This window comes from Anser brachyrhynchus (genome assembly GCF_964034855.1).
Source record: "Anser brachyrhynchus genome assembly, chromosome: 1".
NCBI lineage: Eukaryota > Metazoa > Chordata > Aves > Anseriformes > Anatidae > Anser > Anser brachyrhynchus.
The window spans coordinates 65,304,742-65,326,709 of NC_137694.1; the positions used below are offsets into that span (position 1 = coordinate 65,304,742).

The window sequence follows — 21,968 nt, forward strand, 5'->3', positions numbered from 1 at the left end:
TACATGATCTGTTCTTTTTACGCTGCCTTGTGGAATCATTCAGAAAAACACCATCATTATAACCTAAATAAGTATTATTACTAGTCACCTAAAATGTAAGATGGATGGAGAATTCCAAATAAATACTGCATGGATTTGGAAAAATAACTCAAAAAGTGTGTTTTTTAAATGCACATTTTAAAAATAATTCTGAAAGTTGAATAAAACTATCTGTTATTAAACTTCAGTGTAGTGAAATCTGTAAGTGAATTTACTCATGTGCACTTTGGAGATTGTTTAGTAAATTATTTGGAGCATGTTGACCTAGCACAGAAAGAAAAATTTAAATTTGAAAAACCAGTTTTAAACAAAACACATTTTATGTTATCCAGTAATTTTTAGTGTATAGTTATGGTTGCCAATGCAGCAACTATGTTAGAGGAACCCACTGGATTCACAACAAATGTTATGTCTCGTTATATTATAAATTAGAATTTGTAATTGGAGCATATGTTGCTTTATTTTTATATAACCCTCTCTTTAATATATGCTCTCTCTTTTGCTTGGAGCACCGTGTGATACCACGGTAAAAATAAAAACATCTGGATCATATGTAACATACGTACCTGTATTCCCAGATGAATGATAATACTCTTTTCAAAAATCAGGTGCTGTGCTGATGTGTGTGAAAGATAGCAAGCCAATTTCTTATTTCGAGATATAGTAATGTACAGAACATTTTCTTGACGTATACTGATGTTATTAAAGAATCTTGCCTGTTGCCTTTGGTAACTGGAATACTTGCCTTTTTTCTTTTTTTTTTAATAATGAATATTCACTTGTCCTTTTAGATAGGTAATTTCAAAGAGAGAAGGAAAACAGGATTGTGGGGTTAATGATTTTGGTTCTGTAGTTCAGCTGTTGTAGCTGGCTAACGTAGGGTTTTCAACTGATATGCATTGCTGTAATAGTGTTACATAAGATTGATAGCACCAGCAATGTTACAAGAAAACTCAGTGGGGTTTCTGGTATTATCTCTGCTCCAATGTTCCAAAAAACTGAAACCACAATTCAGCAAATCTGTCATATACAGAAGGGATCTTTTTTTGAGTATCCCTCAAAGAGGAGCATTTTAATATTATGTCCTTCTTGTGCCTTGAGATAACCTCTTGATTGGCAAGACAGACCATTACTCATAGGTAGTGGGACTGACAAATTCTGGTTTCTTGAAGGGATCTGGGAAAACAGCCAACTTTGGGGCCTCTTGGTTTCATTATAAATTAAACGTGTAGTTTTTCTGGCAAGATAAAGCTAATAAGCTTTGTTGGTGTGTTCCCTGTCATGCTAGACAAATACAAAGTTCCCTATGATTGAAGAGACAGGAAAAGCAAGGGCGTATGCCTTTTTTGAGGTTGCTTACATCAGTCTTCCTCACACGGCTTTTCATTGCTCTCTGGGTTGCAAGACTTCACAATTTCCAACACTTCGGTCACCGCTGAATTGCTGTCCAGGCGTTTTCTGCTCCTCAGGGGATTGTCTGAGCTGCGTCTGGAACAGACATTACTGATACAACTAGCCAACTTAATGATCTTCACTACAACAAGGCAGGAGTAATTTTTCAGTATAAATCAATATTTGCTGGTTTCAAGAGTGGGTTTTGAATCCACTAGGCTAGGTAATCTTCTAAGTTGGGTGTCTGTTCAATATGTATACAGTCATTAGGACTGTCATAAGGCACAAGTATATGAATAGCTTTCAAGCTTGTGACTTCACTTACGCAAAGGTTAAGAAAACTTCATTCCACTATGTGGTCACTATGGAGCAGTGTCACGAGGAGCAACTAAGATCGCGTTGTCCTAGAACAACATGAGGTTGATCATTTGGATGCTCTTCTGCATGATGAAGGGCTTACATACCTTCAAGCAAAGATGAGTAGAGCATGGTTTTAAACACAGAACTTCTGCATAAAGAGAACCACTCTTCCAGCCTTTAGGTTTAGTAGAGTGATGATTTGCCTAAAGTAATCCGTGGTATAAAATGGAAAACAATGTGATCAAATGATGATACTAATTTAATATATTGGGTTCTTAGGTTCATACATCTTTGGAGCACAGGCCATGAAAGAATTTTATTTGGGAGTTTGATATTTTTGTCAGCTGTCACTGTGTGTTCTGAAGTAATTCTATAAAAGCAATAACAGGTAAATACTCAAAATATACATACATACTCTTGGGTTTAGTATTTACAGTAATACCTTACTCCTCCCTTCCTATTCATCATTGTATTTCCTTTCAAGGAGAATGACACAGGATAATGACAGTGAATTGGACATGTTTAACAATGGGGTTAAAAATATCTATCCTTCCAGAGCTCTCCCCTCTGGTTTAGGGCAGTTTTACCTTACAGTATTTCTTTGATCATTTTAATAAATCAGTGATTTGGACAGTGTAATTGACTGTCTAAGTCTCATTTAAAATCTTTGTTCAAGGTATAGAGCTGTATTGCTTGAGTGATCCTTAATGATAATGTAAATGAAAATGAAGTTTAGTTTGCTGTGAGGATTTCCTTTTAGTCAACATTAAATCCCCATATTCCCATCCTTTCCACTGGTCTGCCTCAGTGTTTGTCTTCTCTGCTCTCCATTTTCCGTTCTTAGCTATTGCAGTGCCATTGCAAGTCAAGCCTCTCCATTCCTTTTTTTTCTGTGATGAGTATGTGATTTGTAGCACTATACTTCTAAGTGGATGTGTTTCACTAGTTACGGTATCCTTACTGTATGTAGAACCAAAATCAAAGTCTAAAGCACATCAAGAAAATAGCATCAGTATTTCTGAGTATGAGAGATCAAATTGCCGTAGAATGAAGAGTATATGACAATAATACTCAATGAAACACTGCACTTAGGGTTTATTCAAGTGTAGAAGTTTAATTCATAATTTACTAAGTTTTTCACTTTACATTTTTTAAGCATTATGTAGCCTTGTAAAGCTTGAACTACTCCAAAAGGAATGTCACAATTTCTTAGTTTTATTCTGTTTCCTATAAAACAGAATGTAAGATCTATGCTAACATTTACTGGTTCCAAGATTTCCTTGATTTATCAGCCTTTTGTAAGAAAGGGAGAGACTCTTCCACAGTGACATAGTTTTGGTTTTCCTTATTTTGAATGTTTGGATACCATCAATATAAAAATTCTCCCAATTATAGTATTTGTATTTTTTTTTTCTGTAAGGAACTTTCCTAAATCAAATCTGCACATATATCAGCAAAATCCTTCTTGGAACTTGGTACAGGAATGAGCAAACATCCCCCAAATGGTTGTGGTTTTGTTGTTGTTCAGCTTGTTTGTTTGTTTTTCCAGTGTATTTGTATTTGGTGGCTCTTAGGAGGAAATCTTCAGAAAGCATAGTCACAGACATTGCTTCAAAATGTCAGGACACAGCTGAAAGGGAAATTAGCATGATGCTATTCTTCATGATTGGGCCAGGATTTCAACAAAATGGATGTCATTCATAATTAGATTGTGAAATAAATTACCAGCTGATTTTGATTATGGTTCTCAGTGTAAGTGACATTTTAGCACATGTGAAATAAATGAGTAATACGTAAGCTTAGTGTTTCGTTTTAGGAGAAGAAGAGAAGCAGAGTCTAAATGAATTTGTTTTGCTATTTGTGATAGCATTGTTCAGTATTAAATTACATGGGTGAATGAAAGTACTGTCCTGAAGTTGGAAACAATGAATTGTCCTAACAAACAACCCAATTTGAAATCTTCATATTGGTGGGTAATGCATACATGTTCTTAGCTGATAAATACTGGAAAAAACAAGAGGTCACCAAGTGAGGCTTTAAGATAAAACAGTGATAGAGAGGTGTTTTTTTGGATTATGAATTTAGCCACTTGGCTCAGATAATGCTGAAACAAATCTCTTACGATCAGCTTATATACTTTCGTTATTTAATTTGCATTTTAAATATTGTCCATTCATATTAAAACCTGTATGCTTTGCAATATAACCAATATCTGTGGGTTAGAAAGAGTGCCTCCTCCTGCGCCCCTCTCTTCAAAAACCCCTCTTGTATTGGCCAACACTCCATGGAAGGATTTTTACAGTACAAAGACTGTTTCTGAGTAGATTGGGCTATTGATGTTATTAAACCTCCTCAGAATGAAGTAATTTCTTAAGTAAATTTAACTGTTTTACAGCCGTCTAAGGACGTGACTCATTGCTAATGTGTAATTTTTTCTAAGCAAATACTTTGGAACCGAGACAATGTTTAAGAATGTGTAAATTAGCTCCCTTGAAAATGTGAATTTCATGTTATTTGCCAACTCAAGAGTTAGTCTACAGTCTGTAGGTCTTCATTCCTTCTATTATTTTTTTTTCTGACTTGAACTCTGCAAGATTCTCCTTAGAAGCTTATAAGAAAAATGCTTCTCAGCATAAGTTTTCAGAAACTGAAAAGTTTGGTAATAAGATTGAATTTCCTTCAAACCTTCCAACACAATCTATTTACTAGCAGGACAGAAAGACTGCAAACACAATAGTATATTCTGAGAGTATGATCTGAAACATCTGGTTTAAATGCTGCTTGATATAGGGAATACAATAGCACAGGAAAAATTCTCTTCTATTCAGAAGATGCTATAATTGTAACTCAGCTTATGGCGACAGTTCGTTAGTTCTATTTTGCAGGGATCTGTCAGCAAACCGGAGCTACCAGAGGGTGATTAAGTATGCGAGGGAAAGGGGGACAAGAGAAAACAAAGGGATGGAAATGTCCTCAGAGATTATTTTTGTAAACAGAGATGAACTATTTTTCTGGTAGATACAAATATACTAGCAAAGCACCTTGTGTGGAAAAAAAAAACAACACTGAAAAGAGAATAGTCTTTTGGATCAGTGTCAATTGTTTGTGACTCCTTCACAACAGGTACAAAATAATTAACTGTCTGTACAAGTTATTAAGTCAGGCTTTGTTATAGCAGCTCTTCTTTCTCCATACTATTCTTTTCTCAAGTCAGTATTATTGCATAAATGTGAATACAAAGTCAGGTCAAGAATAAAATGTTGATTCGATTAGCAGTTCCCCAATTTCTTTTTTAGGCATTGTTTTCACTTTTTAACCATTTCTTCCTTTAGAAGCAGAAGCAACGTGCCTGTTTGTGGTCCATAGATTTATTTGGGGTTGTTGTTTGTTTGTTTAAACAGAAACCACAATAATAAATTCTTTGTGCTTTCTAAGCTGCATAGCTACAAAATGTTTTATTTGTGTAAAACAAAATACTGTAAGATCATCATGCTAATTTTTAAGGATTTTCATCAGATTGGAGATCATGAGAGTAAAAATGACAAAAAGATTTAGTCTTCTGAAAAAGCAACTGTTTTGGTTTTGTTCTTTTTTTTTTTCCCCCACCCATGGAAGTTATTCTGAATTATAACTGGACCTGGGTAGAAGTCAATAAGAATGTACTGTGTGTGATGTACCCCTGTGTTGGAGTTTCCCAATCTCAAATTCTTTTTCAGTTGTGTCCTCCTCCATACTCTCCCCATCCCTTTTAGTCTGTTTCTCTTTCTTACGCCAATACAGATCAAGGTGTTAAGGAATCCCATTGTACATCCCAGAATCTCAATATACTAGTTTCAGCAACATCAGGGCATTTTGAATTGATATTCTGATATGATGTTGCAAAGAGAGTGATGTTCCAGGTAAGCATTGAAGTAGGAGAGTGGTAAAAAGAAAAAAAACACCTTACTTGTGAGGCAAAATAAAAAGTAGTCATGTCTTCAAGGAGTAGCAAGAGGAATGTAAATTATGTAAATTGAACAAACAGATTTAGCACTTAACTGAACATTTCACCATCTCTACGTTGAAGTGTTAACCGATACTTCAGAATTTGATCTTTAGAGAAAACTGAAGAGAGAGAGACAACCACTGGTTTCTTGCATTTTTAGAGTGTCTTTAATTGACTTAATGCTTCACAAATTTTATGAAATTAACTGATATACAAAGTATTCCAGAATCATTTTTAGCTTGTTCATTTTTGTTCTTGTTCAAGAACAAGAGTATTCCTTTACAATAGTTTAACTGCGTTTATATCCATTGCTTAAATCATAAAGTAAAAAGAGCATATTGAATGCGGATGAACTTTGGAAGAAACTCTCACTTGTGTTTGCCAAAACACTAGTGAAAAAAAGAAAAATTTCTTTGATCTATACTAAACTTCAAAACAGGTTAAAAATCTCACCCTTGGAACAAGACATGGTATGCCTGAAACCTCAGCGTAGCACATTGTTGCTAGTCTTCAAAATTTAACTATAAAAATTAATAGTAAGAATATTACTTTCAGTCTAAATGATACAACTCGGTGATACAAATGGTATTCGCAAATGACATATCTTATTTCACTCTGGATTTGAATAGCAACACTTTATATTGGAGGTTGAAACAGAGCCAATACACGTACAAAAGACCAAATTTTGTGTCTCCATCCACAATAGAAAGACAATCATAATGATGAGATTTTTAGTATGACATCTATAAAACTAGAGCTTAATCTTATAAAACTGACCAGTAATCTTTGCTTATATGCTGTCATTTTGGTCTCCAAAAGTTACTTTAAAAGCATAGTAATATTTATAAAACTCATAGTATATTTTTCTTTAACAGTCTCTTGGGACTTTAGGTGACCAACACATTTTAGGAACAAAATTTTGAGTTCAGTTCCCTCTCAATTTTTTGGTGTAAATGCCTTACCCCTTCTGAAGCAACATTTTTTTGCATATGTCAGATACAATGGTGTGATCTTGTCTGTTGTAACTGTTATATTCTCATCTTGATTCTGATGCAACCCCACCTTTCTCAGCTTCTCAGATATCGTGGGAGTGTAGCAAAATAAAGTATGACTACAGACTATCAGCTTTTTGCAATGGATTTGTATTCTTACGTTGCCATTGAAGGGAGTGACATCTCTTCAACCAGAAAGAATTGTAGCTGTTTTATCATCACATACTTGTTAAGTTGCCAACTCTGTCTCCCACACTATCTTTTTTTCCTCCTCCATGTTGTTATTCCTGACATGGACAGACTCACCTCTGCCTGTAATTGGTGAGATTCCATCATATTCTAGTCAATGATGCTGAAGCTGACGTGGCCAATAGTGCTGTTATAAAACCAAGGAAGAATTGTTCAGAAAACTCACAACTTATATAGAGTTTTTATTTATTTGTGCAGCTCTGCCATAGGAATAGAACAGAAAACTTCTCGTCCCACCTGGTTAGTTAGGTCCTTTTTACAGTACTGCTTGCACGGGATGAAACCTGGGATCAGAAAAGTGGGAGGCTTAGCAGCCTCCTGAGGTATTCTCATGTACATCTGCCCTTGTAATACAGTCAAGGAATATTATCTTATGTTACAGTGATTGTCTTTCATATATTCAGTGTACATTAAGATGAAGATGAAATATTACTGATGAAAACAGTCTCTTTGCTGAGCTGTGTTGGGGAAGTGCAGAACATAAGCATTTTCCCCTGTTTATACAAAAAATATGGTGAAAGATTTGTCTGTAGGTAAGTGATATAACTAGTTATTTGATATTGGAGTTACAAACAGAATATGCAATGAAATTTCTCAAGATTGAAAAGGACCTTGAATATGCAAAAGAGTGATCTAACTTAAAGGGCTCTTAAAACTTTTTTTTCTTTCATCATTTTGTTCCTTTTAGAAGACAAACAAAATAGTAAAGAGAAAATTAAAAGTCGGAAGTGAAACATAAATACAGTTAAATCATGTTTCAGTCGATGAAAGAAGCTGTTGGAAGCTGTTGATCTTTGATTAAAAACAAATATTTTGAAGGAGGAAAAAAATATTTTCCAGTAACAGGAAGCAAGAGAAAAAGAAATTGAATTACCAATTCACAAACCCACTGTATTTATTCTGACGCGGAAGTCACTGGTACAGTAGAATTCAGCTTCTCGAGTGTTGTATTTATCCACACCTCAGGGTTTATGGTGGTTCTACAAAAGTTTTCCTTGGCTGAAGCATAGTACAAAGGATCTACTAATAACCTGTAACTAGAGGAATTAGGGAATCTAATGGTCTTTATGGGTCTTAAGCTAGATATGTCTAATTTAATTCCCTGAGGTGTTTTTTGTTCTTTGTGTTTGCATGGGGTTTTCAGTAGGACTGCTATTTGCAAAAAATAGAAGCTTCCTTGCCTTTGGAACAGCATCCCAGAGGCAACTTCTCGTGCCTCTACTCCTGTGCTTCAGGGCTGGAAAGTGAAATAATTGGTTTCACAGAATTAGGAGTAAATCATCCAGGTTGAAACAAAGTAATGCCTGACACCAGGTAAAGCTGGAGAAAAAGATTTCAGTAAATCATTATTGATGAAGAAATTGCTATGCAGAGCAGATCATTCCAGTATGTATAAAGGTATGTATACCTTTACAGTAAGTTTAGTGTTTCTAAGCTTCTAGAAGATCCCTGTCTTTACCCTTCAAAATAAGTATGCATATGAAGAGTAAATATGATTAATAATCTAATGATAGTATATATATATTTTTCCTATTTAGAAAGTTTGTACATATATATATTTCCTAGGTTTCTAGAACGTTTCAGGGAAAATTTGTCATCTTACGGTTGTTTCAAGACTAAACAGTGCTCCTTCAGTTCTTGTCCCTTTCTGTATTCCAGAGGACTTGGAAATTCCATTGCATTTTATTTCATCTTTCTTTGGGGAAAAAGACCCTATTTTGGTCATCTGCTTTATTTCTATCAGTTATTTGAGAGTTTGTTTGGTGTTACTTTTTCATTTTTCCTGTTGTATAGGAAAAGAGGATGATAAAACAAAGATGAGGTACATCATATATTCTTTTCAGTGAGAGAACTCAGACGACTTGCAAAGTCATAATAGCAAAGTCATTTATATTAACTGACTACAAAGGCTAAGTGTAGAATATTAGTTACTTTTTTCTTCTGATTATATAATTTTGGATAACCTATAGTTTAGCTATTATTTGTTTCAGTGGTTCAGGTTTGGGAGAAAAATGGAATAAAGAAATTCAGTTATTGTTCATTGTGATTTTGTAAGGGAAATTTTGCATCTGGTGTTGTATAAGTGTTTAAATTTGGACTCATGAGTTGAGCCAGTTTTCTGTAGTTGAAAGGCACATCCTTGTTGGGAACCATCGGTTATCCCATTCTGCAAAAGGCACATTTGTAGGTAGCTTTGTTTTTTTGTTGCTGTTGTTTTTGTTTTGTGTGATTGTTGTTGTTTGTTTTTGTGTTCTTGTTTTAGTTTTTTGTTTATTTTTTTGATACTGCCTAGGTATTAGTGTGACTTGGAACAGTTTATTGTACCTGCTGTTCCCTGAAAGATAAAAAAAGGAAACATTCATTACTCCAGACTGCAAAGCATGTATGTAGACAGAAAGAAAAGTTCATCCTTTTTGCATATAACCTTTTTTTTTTTTTTTTTATATATGACAGGGTGCGGTTGTAATGGGAAGATGCTTCTGTCATATACAGTACTGTTACATAGCTTTATTTTACTCTCATCACAGTAAATAGTGTTCGTCACACGTGTAAATGCATGTTGTGCTTGTGCAAATGGTTGTGCTGCCTAGGCAAGCATCTTAACATCGCTCGTTGTGAATTATTTAGCTGTCTCTTGTGTGCAGTTTGCTCACAGCAGAAAGTCACTCTGCACTCTCCCCTCTCCGGCCAGTTGGAGCCTTTGCTGGAGTGTTTCGCCTCCAGAAGTAAACACAAGTCTAAGAATAGCTCACGCTTCTTTGTAGTGTATTTTCATGGCTGGCTGTCTAAACAGCCAGTCTGTCTAGACAGCTGACGACACTGAAAGCTCCGAAGGTCAAAAGCAGCCCCGTAGGCTACTCTCAGGGATGTTACCTAGTTGGTAACTGCATGTGTGGGCACCGTGAGGGCTTCCATTCACAACTGCTGGAGTTCTCTCTCAGGCTCCGTGTGCTACATGCATATGCTATTAGGGCATTAAATAATAGATAGGAGTGCATTAAAAAGTTGGAATTTTCAGTTATTTCCAAGTCACATGAGATGTTACTAAGTTATGCTTTTTTGCTGCTCTTCAAAATTTATGAAGTCATTTCTGTTGTGCTCAATTTAAAATTTTAAGCATAATTTGAAGGCCTAATACTTTTCCTCTAAGAGAAAATAATGAGGAAGATAAACTAAAACCAATTTTGGTACATTCCTTAAAAACTGGGGGAAAAAACCAAAACAAAACATGTATGTTATTCTACTGCTATCAGTAATATATAAATTGTGTATAAAGCTGGATTATAAGTTTACATGTGCTTACATAAGAAAAATTAAAAAACCCAACCCAGTATGGAGTATCTTATACCAGGAGATTTCTTCAGTGGCCCTGAGTTACAGAAGACCATTAGCAAGGGTTTCCCTGAATTAGGTGGTTCTTCCCTTCTTCCTCCTAGCTTCCACATATAATAAATTACCATTTTTTGTGACTAAATGTTCAGCCTCTTGCCAATCTTTTAAATATATCGTTACTGATCTAGACTTTTTCACAAAACAATGGTCCAGAGGTGATTTTAATAGAGAACAAAGTAGTAATTGATGGCTTTAAATACTTGTTTGCTCTTAGATCACAATGTCTTAGTTCTTCCAGGGTAGAGCAGTAAAAAGTGGGGATATTTGATGTACTTCCAGTAACTGAAGAGCTTCTAACTGCTGTTAGACAGGTGAAACAAAAAGGCTAGTAATGCTTTCAAAAAGTTTACTAAATAATGGACTAGATAGTCCTTGGGGTTGTCTTATTGTATAAATTGATTTCAAATAATATCCTGCTACAATTGTTTTGAAGTTAGGCACCTTACTTGCCATGTGTCATTCTCCAGTGCATGATTTATGTTTGCTGATGCAAGAAGAACCTGTCAGCAATAACAACAGAAAGAAAAATCTATACCCACTTTAATCCTTTGCTGATAAATTTGTTTTTGACAGGCAATGATAATGTGCTAATGTGTCTGTTCTTTGTGATGCATGTGTATGTATAATACGAGTTTACCTTTGGGTCTTCTTGGTCTGTCAAAAGATATATTCAGATCTCATAAATCAATTGAATTCTACACCTGGAGAAAACAAGGATGATATATTTTCTACCCAGAGAATGATGCCTGATGTTAGTATACCATACAGCAAAACACTTTGTAAGACAAAAAAGCAGCATACCAGTATTGTGGACAATGCATCAGTATCAAAGGAAATACTTAGGAGAATACTTAACAGATTCTTAATAATTAAGAGCCTTTTTTTTTTTTTTTTGGTTTATATCTTCAGTAATGTTTTTCTCAGCTTTTATCCTTTCATATTGTTATTACATCAACAGCTTTTCCTTAATATCAAACCTAATTGTTTCCTTCAATTATCCTTCAATCAGTGCCCAACGTCCTCAGAAATTAGGTATAATACCCTTTCTTCATTTCAGTTTATTTTCCTTGGTAAATATTTAGACTTTCTTGCCCTGAGTTCTATCCCAGTTTCCAAAAAAGTTGCTGATTCTACGTTAATATTTGATGGTTTTGATTGCATTGCTTGATGTTTCCACGTAAGATTATAGAAATGATGCCCTCACCTACTTCCTTTGTTTTATTACATTTTTAAAAATGCTCTTATTTTTGGATGATTTGGATGGTTTTGATCACTATTTTCTTAAAATTTAATTTTCTTCTTTAAGATTGAAAATCTTCAAGAACAGTTAAGAGACAAGGAAAAGCAAATGAGCAGCTTAAAGGATCGAGTGAAATCTTTGCAGGCGGACACCACAAATACTGATACTGCCTTGACCACGCTGGAAGAAGCACTTGCAGAAAAAGTGAGTTTGACGCCTAAGTCCCTTAGTGAATAAAGGTCCTTCTACTAATAACGTCTCTATAGTCAGTTTTACTATGTGTTTGTTGGGCTCTGCATAAAAGAAGTCTTTTATGCAATATAAGTCTTCCGTCGGTGACAGCTGAGGCATCAGGAGTGATGTTTCTGCTGAGGTGCATCTCTCACTAGAGGGCACTGTAGGATATTCTGAGTGGCAGCCTGGGCTGCCGTCCTGTATAGCAACACGCAGAGTGATTGTAGTACTATGAGTAAGGCTTGAGGACAGAGCTGAGCCACGAGCTATTTCTCTAGTCATCAGCTACTTACCATATTTTTTTTGTTGTGAAAGAAAAATGTGTTCTTTATATCATCTTCTATGCTTGGGTCCTGCTCATGCTGTCCTCTGTTTGCATGGTACATCTTTGGTGCTCTTGTGGGATGCGCTACATTGCAGCTGTGCATTCATCTGCTTTTTTCCTTCTTTCTTTATAAAGCCTGGCCAATATCTAATTTCATTTTATGTTCGTTCCTCAGATATTTTAATAATAACTTTCATATAGCTAAACTTTAAAAATAAATTAGTTCCAAGTATTGAATCAAAATGCATAGCTATCCTGATGTAGCTGTATTTCAGTCTCACTTCATTTGCAGCTTTTTTATTCTCATTGTATTTTTGTATGCTTGCCCAGTTCTCAGGAGATGCTGACTGAGGGAACAACCTTGTCTATTCTGTTTTGGTGGGGCAGTTCTTAGAATTTCTGTATATTTTTTCTTGATCCCTGGAGAACCAGGGTTACAGCACCTGTCAGATTCTATAAATGTGAATGTAAAGCTATGGTAAAGCTTTGACTGAGCTTGGGGAATTCACTTGCACCTCTTCAGCTTCCAGGATAACCAAGGCTCTGTTGGTATCTGGTATACAGCAAAGTTGTTTTATTGCCTTTCTTACCACACATTGATCCTAATGTCACACAGGCACTACACCCTTCCTATCTGAAGGGCCACAGGCTTAATTGTATGCTTCAAAAATAAGACTTAAATAAAGAAGCAATATGTAACGTTCTAGTTTAGGGTAATTTTAGTTATCATAAGCAGATAAATTTTGTTACACTGTAGCAATAATGTGAACTTTCAGGTACAAAAAGCCTGCTATTTTTTTAGCAATGAATCCATCGATTTTTCAAGACAAATTTTCTCTTTCTTGAGGATCTGTTATACAAAATCAAAATAAACTGCAGTATCCTACACTCATCATTCTCTACATTATGTAAAGTGTTGTGATAAGAATCCTCAGAATTTGAATGACTAAGATGGATTTTCCTCACAGAGTACTTTCTTTTGTCAGGAAAGGACCATTGAGCGCCTAAAGGAGCAACGTGACAGAGATGAACGGGAAAAACAGGAAGAGATTGACAACTACAAAAAAGACATTAAGGACCTGAAAGAGAAAGTTGGCATTTTGCAAGGAGATCTCACAGAGAAAGAGGTTGACCAGCAAAATGAATCTGTTGTATTTGAGTTGTTTGTTCTATATGTATATGTTGTATCTTAGATGAAGAAAACTGTTCCTTTATAGTAAAGGTCCTTCAACAAGTTTATCTAGTAAAAATACATTGTTAGAGAATTTTTCAAATCATAAACATTTCAGAACGATCTTTTTATGGATAGCACACAGTCCCATTATTAGCAGCAGTTAATTATACCAGTGAATGTCCAATGGTCAATGATAGCATTTACTGGAGCAATGCTTAAAGACGACTGAGAACAAGCTTGTTCCTGGCTAAATATAGAAGGGGAAGGACAGAGGTAGATCAAAGCTGTGGGCAGAGAAAGCATACAGATAGTAGATAGTGTTTATGCCTTTTTGCCAACAACATAACTAGTTCTTTTGACTCACAAGAGTCTGGTTTTGGTAACTAGGTTAGTTGTTGTTAATGAACCAACTGGCTAGAAAAGTTAGCCTGATTATATCAGAGATATATCAAAGTATTCTGTTCCTTTCTTGGAATAATAACATTCAAGTCTACTTACAATATTATTTCAAAACTATCAAATTAAAATGATACAAAAAATGCATCTAGGAGGTGCTACAGGGAAGTCAACATTTAACAGGAAAAAAAAACAACACAAAAAATGGTTCAGAAAGCAAGAAGTTGAGATTTCTTCTGGACACGGGTGGCTTAAATCAGTTTCATCCCATAGTAGCTCTATGGAAAAAAAGCTTTGAGGAGACTCAGTTTTAGATACAGTGACCAAATCTGCTAAACACATATGACTTTTGAATATGGCTTTATTTAAAAGCTTTTTATCTTACATATGACTTTCACTGAAGAACTAGTTCTAGTTTGCAAAATCTTGGCAAAATTTTCCATCTTTAAAAATGATTTTGGAACAAATTTAGACAATGTTTCATTTTGATCCCGAGAACCTGAATTAAATCAAGCTGTCTTAAGTCAGCTCGGTGAACATCCAGTGAACATCCCAACAAAATACATTGTTCTAAGTTGGATCCTGAGCATCATGTGAAGGGGTAGGAAGAAAATGAAGACAAAAAAAAATAGCTGTTACACATAGAAAGTATTTACTTGATAGCTATTTTGCATCTTTTATTTTAGACATCGTTACTGGATCTGAAGGAACATGCTTCATCCTTAGCTTCATCGGGACTGAAGAAAGATTCAAGGCTCAAGACACTGGAAATTGCATTGGAACAGAAAAAGGAAGAATGTTTGAAGATGGAAACTCAACTGAAGAAGGTAATCTTACTTCATATTTATATGTGCAAAATAAACATCAAGTGTTAGACAAACCGTCCATGCCTACACAGAAAACTTTGGGTTTGTGAATTGCTTTTCAGCAAGTACTCTGGAGCTGTGTCCATGCAAACCAAATTGCAAGTTAAGCCTATCAGAAAGTAACTTTCAGACTCTGGTGCTAATTTTGGACTTCATTTTCATGCAACAACAGTGCTATTGACTGTGTATATTTTAACAGGTACTAGAAGTTAGACACATAGTTTGCTTCAGTACAGTTTCCAGTAGCAATTGTGCCATTAAACTGGTGTAACAGCTAACATTTTAACAGCCAAATGTTTCACTTATAAATTATCAGCACGTGTAGGTGTTAATGTGATAAATACAGGTGCATGGCTGGCACATGGGAATGCGTAAAAACAAATGAAAAGAATATCACCAGTGAAGTGTCTAATCTTTTGTTTTAATCTCATTGCCAGTCGCAGTTGATAAGCAGGAATATGCAGTTTAGCAGAGTAGTACACCATTACAGGCAAGCTAATTTATTTGAACAGAATCTTTCAAGCATTCTTTAGTTTAGATGTGAGTAGCCCATATACTATATTTTTTAGAGGAATATTAATTTGATTTTAACTTTGAAGAGTAGGTAATCAAAAAGCACAAAACACAGTAAGTGAACTAGTGATAATGGTTTTATTCATAAAATTAGAACAAGACAAAATACAACATTTGAAAGAAATTTAAGTTTTAGATTATGGAGTCCTAGTCACTTCTTTATACCTAGCCAGGAAAATGAGGTGTGCATGTGCTCTCTCTAGTCTGGAACTCTGTCCTAGTTTTTCAGATGAATATGAGATTAAATTTTGAGGCAACAATTAAGAGCTGTTTAGCAGTGCTTTTGTGTGAGTGCAAGGTGACACAACCATAATTCACATAAGAATTCTGTGAGTGAAACTCCATATATACATATCTAGACTCATGTTTTCCCTTCTTTTTAATTCTATTACCCCCAAGAAATAGTTCTATTGTTCAGAAAAGTACATTAGCGAGAATAAATAGTTGTTGTGCACATTTGATCAGTCTTGCAGGTTGTTTTCAATGTACCGTAGAATGGGTGAGTGCTTCAGAAGTCCTGAAGGACCCTTTCATTTGAATTGCAGTTTCACGCCTTGTCAGTGCGTTACTGATAATGAGTTGAGGAATATATTATTGTAGCTAAGATTAGCCAGATGTTCTTATAGCATCTGGATAATAGTAATAGTTTGTAGATACACACATGCAGTGGAGAATGTTGTTACAATTACTTAAATAATAATATAATATGAACTGGGAGAGTATATAACAAGTAAAGTTAGATAATGAAAAAACAGTTGTGGAAATTCAATTATTTAGGGAATGTGGTTTTATATTGAGCGTTCTTAAATGTACTGCTTTTCACTGCTTCTCCAGAGATCACTTTCTCACTGTATGCACTAAGCATCTCTATAGTATAAGCAAGCACCTGTGAAGGGTGAGCAAAATCTGGTGAAGCACTGCTACCTAGAAGATGAACACGCACTTACTTTGCACTGCAGTGACAGCTCTACATTATAATACTTTCAGGCCTACCTCTGCTCATTCTATTTTAGAGAAGATAGTGCTTAATAACTGGTATCCAATAATGTTACATAAGGACACTGAGCCAGTTCATAAGACCCTATCTTTTTATAATCTATTCTCTTTGTTTCAGGAAATAATTAGGAGAATGAGTTATTCTCCTGTGATCTTTATCCTGAGGCTGAAAATAGGAAAATAGCTCAAATGTAAAGAGCACTCTTAACTATGCAAGACAGCTGTGGTACAAATAACTGTATTCTTTATTTGGTTCTGAGAAAAATAATATACATTCGTTATATTGTAAACACAAGTACATTCTCATCCTCATGTCCAAAGAAAAGATACCCAATCTCAGTTAGTCATGATAGTTTCAGTTGTACAAGCAAGAAAATACATAACGTACTACTACCTATATACAGTATAAAGCCCTTCTGTAATACTCTGGATATCTCCTCTGCTTCAGGCAGTATTGATCACTGGGACATTCAGGCAATTATTTCCAGAGTGCCTAAAATGCTCTCTGAAGTCCTACTGAGACAAAAGTATCAATATCTTGTTAATTTTAAAAAATATTCTGGTATCCTTCTGATTCAACAACTGCATCCTTCTGATTCAATGGAAAATTCAAAGGAAAGATTTTTTGGTGATAATAAGTCACTCTAGTCCGGCTTCTTAGAAAGGAATTACAGCTACAGGACCCCAGTGTGCTTTCATGTAATTAACTGTATCTTGCTTTCCTCATGTTGGATGAAAGAGCCCACTTCTATCACTGATCATCCTTGCTTTCTAGAATCAAGTTACTGTTTCTCTTTGTTACAGCAGAAAATATAGTTAACAACCACTTGAATATGTTTTGTAGTTATGAGTAAGTTTAGGTATTTCTTTAATAATCTTTTCCCAGCTGTTTTTAATTTGCCAATGGTTTTTGTCATTTGCAGAAAAGTAGAAAAATATTTTTAAAGGGTTTCTCTCTTTAAGTGCATTAGCTATTCAGGCAATTTGACATTTTCAAGGTGGATTAGTTTCTTGTCATCCTTGAAACAATTATATGATAGATAATCCAGCTTCAATTTAAAACTTTTATAAAAACCCAGATTTACATATCTGCATTGTTAACCATTGCAAATAACTGTCATAATTAACCTTACTACTAATAGCTGCACAGGAGATTCAGTCTAAAACTGAATTAACATTGACCAGAAGAATTTTATTATGTTAAGTTTTATTGCAATAACAGTGCCTTTTTTTTTTTGCATAAGACACATGAATGAAGGACACTTGTGTAGCTCTTAGAAGGAAAAGCTTCTTGTCATTTGCTGTTCTTTCCCTTACATTATGAATAGAGATATGTCTAATATCATTGTTGTTTCCATTGCCTCTTATTTCTACTGAACAATTTGAGTACTTTCAGTTAACTTTATTAGCCTCAGAAGTTCAAAAGAGATTGAACTGGAACACTGTTAAACCACGAAGTAAATAAGATTTGGGCAGTCCTTGGGAAAAAACTCTTGCTAATCTCTAAAAAGTGAGCCTTTAAGAAATCATGAGAAGTGCAAGCTTCCACCTTGTCTGTAAAAGATATTTAACATTATACTAAAGTGAAATATTATTAACCAAGTGCAGCGTAGGGATGCTGAAAAGTTGCTGATATTATTCTTCTTTCCATGTAGGCAGTCTCCAATTTCTGATTCTACATGTCTAGTTCTTACCATTACTCTTCTTTTTCTTACTAATGACTATTTTGTAGCAAATAGAACTTCAGTGTTTTTCATCTTGTTTGGAGGGATTGCTGTTTGTGGTGGTGTTTTTTCTTTAATAACAATATTATGTTTATGCAAATCTCTGTGCTAAATGTTCTTATTATTCTACTGCCATTGCTTCTGTGCTCACTTGTCAACCTACCACCAGGAGATACTATGGGACATTCTGCGTGCTGAAAGCTAGCCATAAATCCCTGTTGAGTTTACATGGTTTGATGTCATACACTAAATAGTCTCCTTTTATGCTGAGATGGAATTATTAGAGGGAAACCGAATATAGGGGGTTCTCTCCAAGCGTTTCTTTCTAAGATGTCTGTTTTCTGTGAAGTGTGTTGGTAATATTTTTCTAGTGACAAAGTTTTCTTCTAGTTGTGTTGTCTTCAGGATGTCTTCTTTTCCTAGCCTTTTCTTTCTCATCTTTCCCAGCCAATATGCTTTGTTTCATTTTGTTTTTCTAATCTGGGAGAGACCTACTAATATTAGAACTTGTTTCAGCAAAGATGAGCAGGTCTTTGTCTTTGTTGCCAGTGAATAGTTTCTCTCCCTCTAGATATTTTGCTCATTTGAAAGGGATCAAGAGTAGAGAAAAGAAAGAGTCCCAAACCATATGTTAACAAACTTCCCCTTGGTGCTGTTCTGGGGACTTTTCATAAGAGAAATGTTAACAGTGATTCCCTGCCAGGAAAATACCTCAAGATTCAACAGGCTCACTTGTAGGATTTTTTCCTGCTATGGTGTTCTTCCCTCAAGTTAAAGAGGGTAATATCTTTCAAAAGACAGGAAAAACAGACGAAATGAAGTGTTGACCCAAATTGTATTTTTCCCAAGATTTGGCTTGGTTAGTCTTATATGGGCTCTGATGCTGTTTGTCATCTGTCATCAAACACTGGACTACATTAAAGATTTGAGGACTGGACAAAACTCTTACAGTAAGAAATCATGATCAAATTTAGAACTTGCACAAGGGTACCTTTCCATATTCTTCTTCTTACAAAAGCTGTTTAGTAATGGCTGTAAGGCCATTGTCAACTCCATTTAAGTTTTTGTGTGTTGGACGTGTATTCACCTGTGCTTTCATATCTGGGCTAGCACAGCATATATCGGTGAATTACTTAGTGTTGTGTGTATGGGTAATGTAGTGGGATACAAAAAAATGCAATGGTACATCTGACTAGTGAGGTTCAGAAAAGTCTTATAAGATGCTTTTACTTTTTGGCTGTGTTAGTAAATTCATTTTGCTTGGACAACTTACAATTGTGCCAACGTTTTTGTTTCCCTTTGCTGCCAGTGATCTCCTGTAGCTTTTCTTTCATCTCTATTGCCTGTGCATTTTCAGACCAAGAAAGCAGAAGAATTTCCATGCAAATCAAGCTTATTGTATGAAGGTATTATGAAACACTATGTACAGCAGCGCATTAGAAATAATAATTAAGATAAAGCAAGTAAAAGATTCCATAAAAAAATATAATCATTAATAAGCTCACTGGTATTATGTCAGTTTATTTTTGGATTGTATCACCAACTTTCTGTTCGATTTCAAAGAGCGCTCCTTTCAAGGAGTGTTTGTATAATAATATCTTGCTGCTGCAAATTATGTAATCCAATGTGTTTTTCATCAGAGGTTTCTTTTGTGAATGCATGCATAAAACATCATGTTACAAAACTTTCTGAAGGCTGTTATCTGTGTTACTTTTGACAGTATTCAGGTTAAATGTAGCTGTCTATCCTGACAACAATTATTGGAAGGTTAGAAAATTCCCAGTGCTTTTTCAGGGCTTTTTTTTTTTTTTCCCAGTTTTTGTGACATTCTGTATTAAAAATTATTTTAGTAAAGGGGACACTAAAATGCCTTTATGTGACTAGATTTAGAAAAAGAGTTGCGTGTGCAACAGAGTAAAGTAGTTGCTAGAACTATCAGAAATAACAACGAAGTGTCAATTAGAACATAAAAACTACTACGCTGCATTTTGAAATTTTTATTACACATAAAGAAAAAGTCATTAATAAGTATTCTAAGGTATTTGGTGCGCACAGATTAGAGTAACATCCTTAAAGGATATAAGTTTAGTGTATATGGTTTTTACATTATTTAGCATTTCATGACAGAGTATTTTTTCCCAAAGGTATTGTACGTTCAGGTATGAAAAGCAGGCACTCAGGAATTTTCTGTTAAATTAATACATTTCTTCACTTCCAAGGAATTTGCCATCCTCTTCTGCTATAGCTTAGGCTATTGGTACAATCTATTACTAAATGTGTTTAATGCATCCTATTAAATAGATTCTATAATTAATTGTTTATGATTTTGTAAAACCTGTCATTTGAAATTTATGTTGTTTGATTCAATGTGAGACTTTGTTTGATATTGTGTCTTCTTGAAAGAATCTCTCAGCCATAACAGCTCAGTGTTTTCAAGAACAAAATATATAATAGATTGGTTTTTAATCTTTCTTTTTTTAGACCAGTAGTTTTTTTTTATGGAAGGATATGGTCCTTATAACAGGTATTTATTAGGCCCCTGTTTAAATCTACCTAAACTGGCTAACAGTTAATTGCATTGCCTATTTGCACGTGCTCAGTAGAGATACAGATTTAGCAATGGAACTTCCCAGAGATTATATCTGCATTGATTATACCCTGGCCTGGAGTGAAAGGAAGAACTTACTGTTTTCTCTCTTCATTGCCATAATGCCTTCTATGTCTGGTCATTTGAGCAAGCAGCAGTAAATGCTAAGTAAACTCTTCAACAAATACCTTGCTGGTTCCAAGCAACTGCTTGATACAAATACAGCAGAAGCAAGAAGCAGCATCTCATTGTGCTGAACAGGTCAGGACAAATAATCTGCTAGGATTGGAAGCCAGTACTGGAATTTAGCCCCTGGGAAGAGAAAAACAGATTGGATTTTGCTGAGGGAATGAATAGATAACATTACCAGGAAAATTGTATTGAACCTGGGACTCAGGGAGGACATGGTGTGAGGAAGGGGTTGTGTCCCCAAACCTGAAGAAAGTGGAAGGAGAAAGATGGGGACACCTGGCAGATTAGTGGAATCCGCCTGGGTAGGAGAAGAGGAATTTGAACCTGGCCAAATAACATTGACAAAATGTTGGAGAAATGAATTATAGCACAAAAGGATTGTACTTATTGCAAATAGGCAGGAGAATCTGTGACCAGGAGAGCATATTTTTTGTGAAATCTTTAATAAAATGCAAGATTTCTGAATGTCTCGGTTACTCTAAAGTCAGAAAATATAAAATATTTGAACAAACTGTGTGTTTTATTCCCACCTATGATATAACCAATAAGGAAGCTAAGGTACAAGTGATGCATTCCCTTTAGAGAACTGGCAGAAGCTGTGGGGTGTTTTTTAAAGTACAAGCCTTGTTGATGGATGATGATATTATCAACATCATCTTACATAATATTAGGGGGGTGTTTTTCCCCATATGTGATTTTATCATACCTAAAAAATTAAACTTACCAACTCTATCTCCCCTTCCAAAAGCCTTGTGAATATAACATTAATTTTGAAAAGTTAGACATCCAAAAGCTAAGAGATGGCTGTTGCAACATTGTGTGGCCTTCCTAATTTTTGATTATGAGGTGGTTGTTATAGTATTTCATAACTAAAATGTTGTCTACCAGCCGCTTGCAATCTTCAGTATTGTGTGAAAAATATTCTGAGAATGAGCCAGAGGTATATAAGGAAGAAGATTACCATTTAGAAAAAAAAAAAAAATATATATATATATACATTTCTAATAGTAGGAAAGCATTAAGTGAATAATAAAAATACCTAGCATTTTTTTAATCTTTTACCTGCACAGTAGGTATAATAGTGCATCCTTACATCCTGGTAACTTCATAATAATGCTGGTGTTATGAAGTGAAGTTAGTTACTGTTTGCAAACAAATAGCCCACAGTCATGATTCGCATGATAGAAAACTGGGAAAATACATTCTTTTAAAGTGTGGTTTGTATACTTCAGAGTAAATAAGGCATAGAGC

The 21,968-nt window shown here is 35.0% G+C and overlaps 1 protein-coding gene across 17 annotated transcripts in view; it reads left to right on the plus strand.

Moving 5' to 3' along the window:
* The window catches only part of ERC1 (ELKS/RAB6-interacting/CAST family member 1), a 308,860-nt gene that overhangs the window by 104,493 nt on the left and 182,399 nt on the right, over window positions 1-21,968 (plus strand). For all 17 annotated transcript variants that reach the window (XR_013944890.1, XR_013944891.1, XR_013944892.1 and 14 more), the window contains 3 exons: window positions 11,717-11,854; window positions 13,196-13,336; window positions 14,466-14,606. Coding sequence is in view for 13 of the 17 variants with exons in the window: in XM_080576070.1 (XP_080432196.1) it covers window positions 11,717-11,854; window positions 13,196-13,336; window positions 14,466-14,606 (420 nt within the window). In the remaining 4 variants the exon portion in view is untranslated. The remainder of the gene's footprint in view (window positions 1-11,716; window positions 11,855-13,195; window positions 13,337-14,465; window positions 14,607-21,968) is intronic.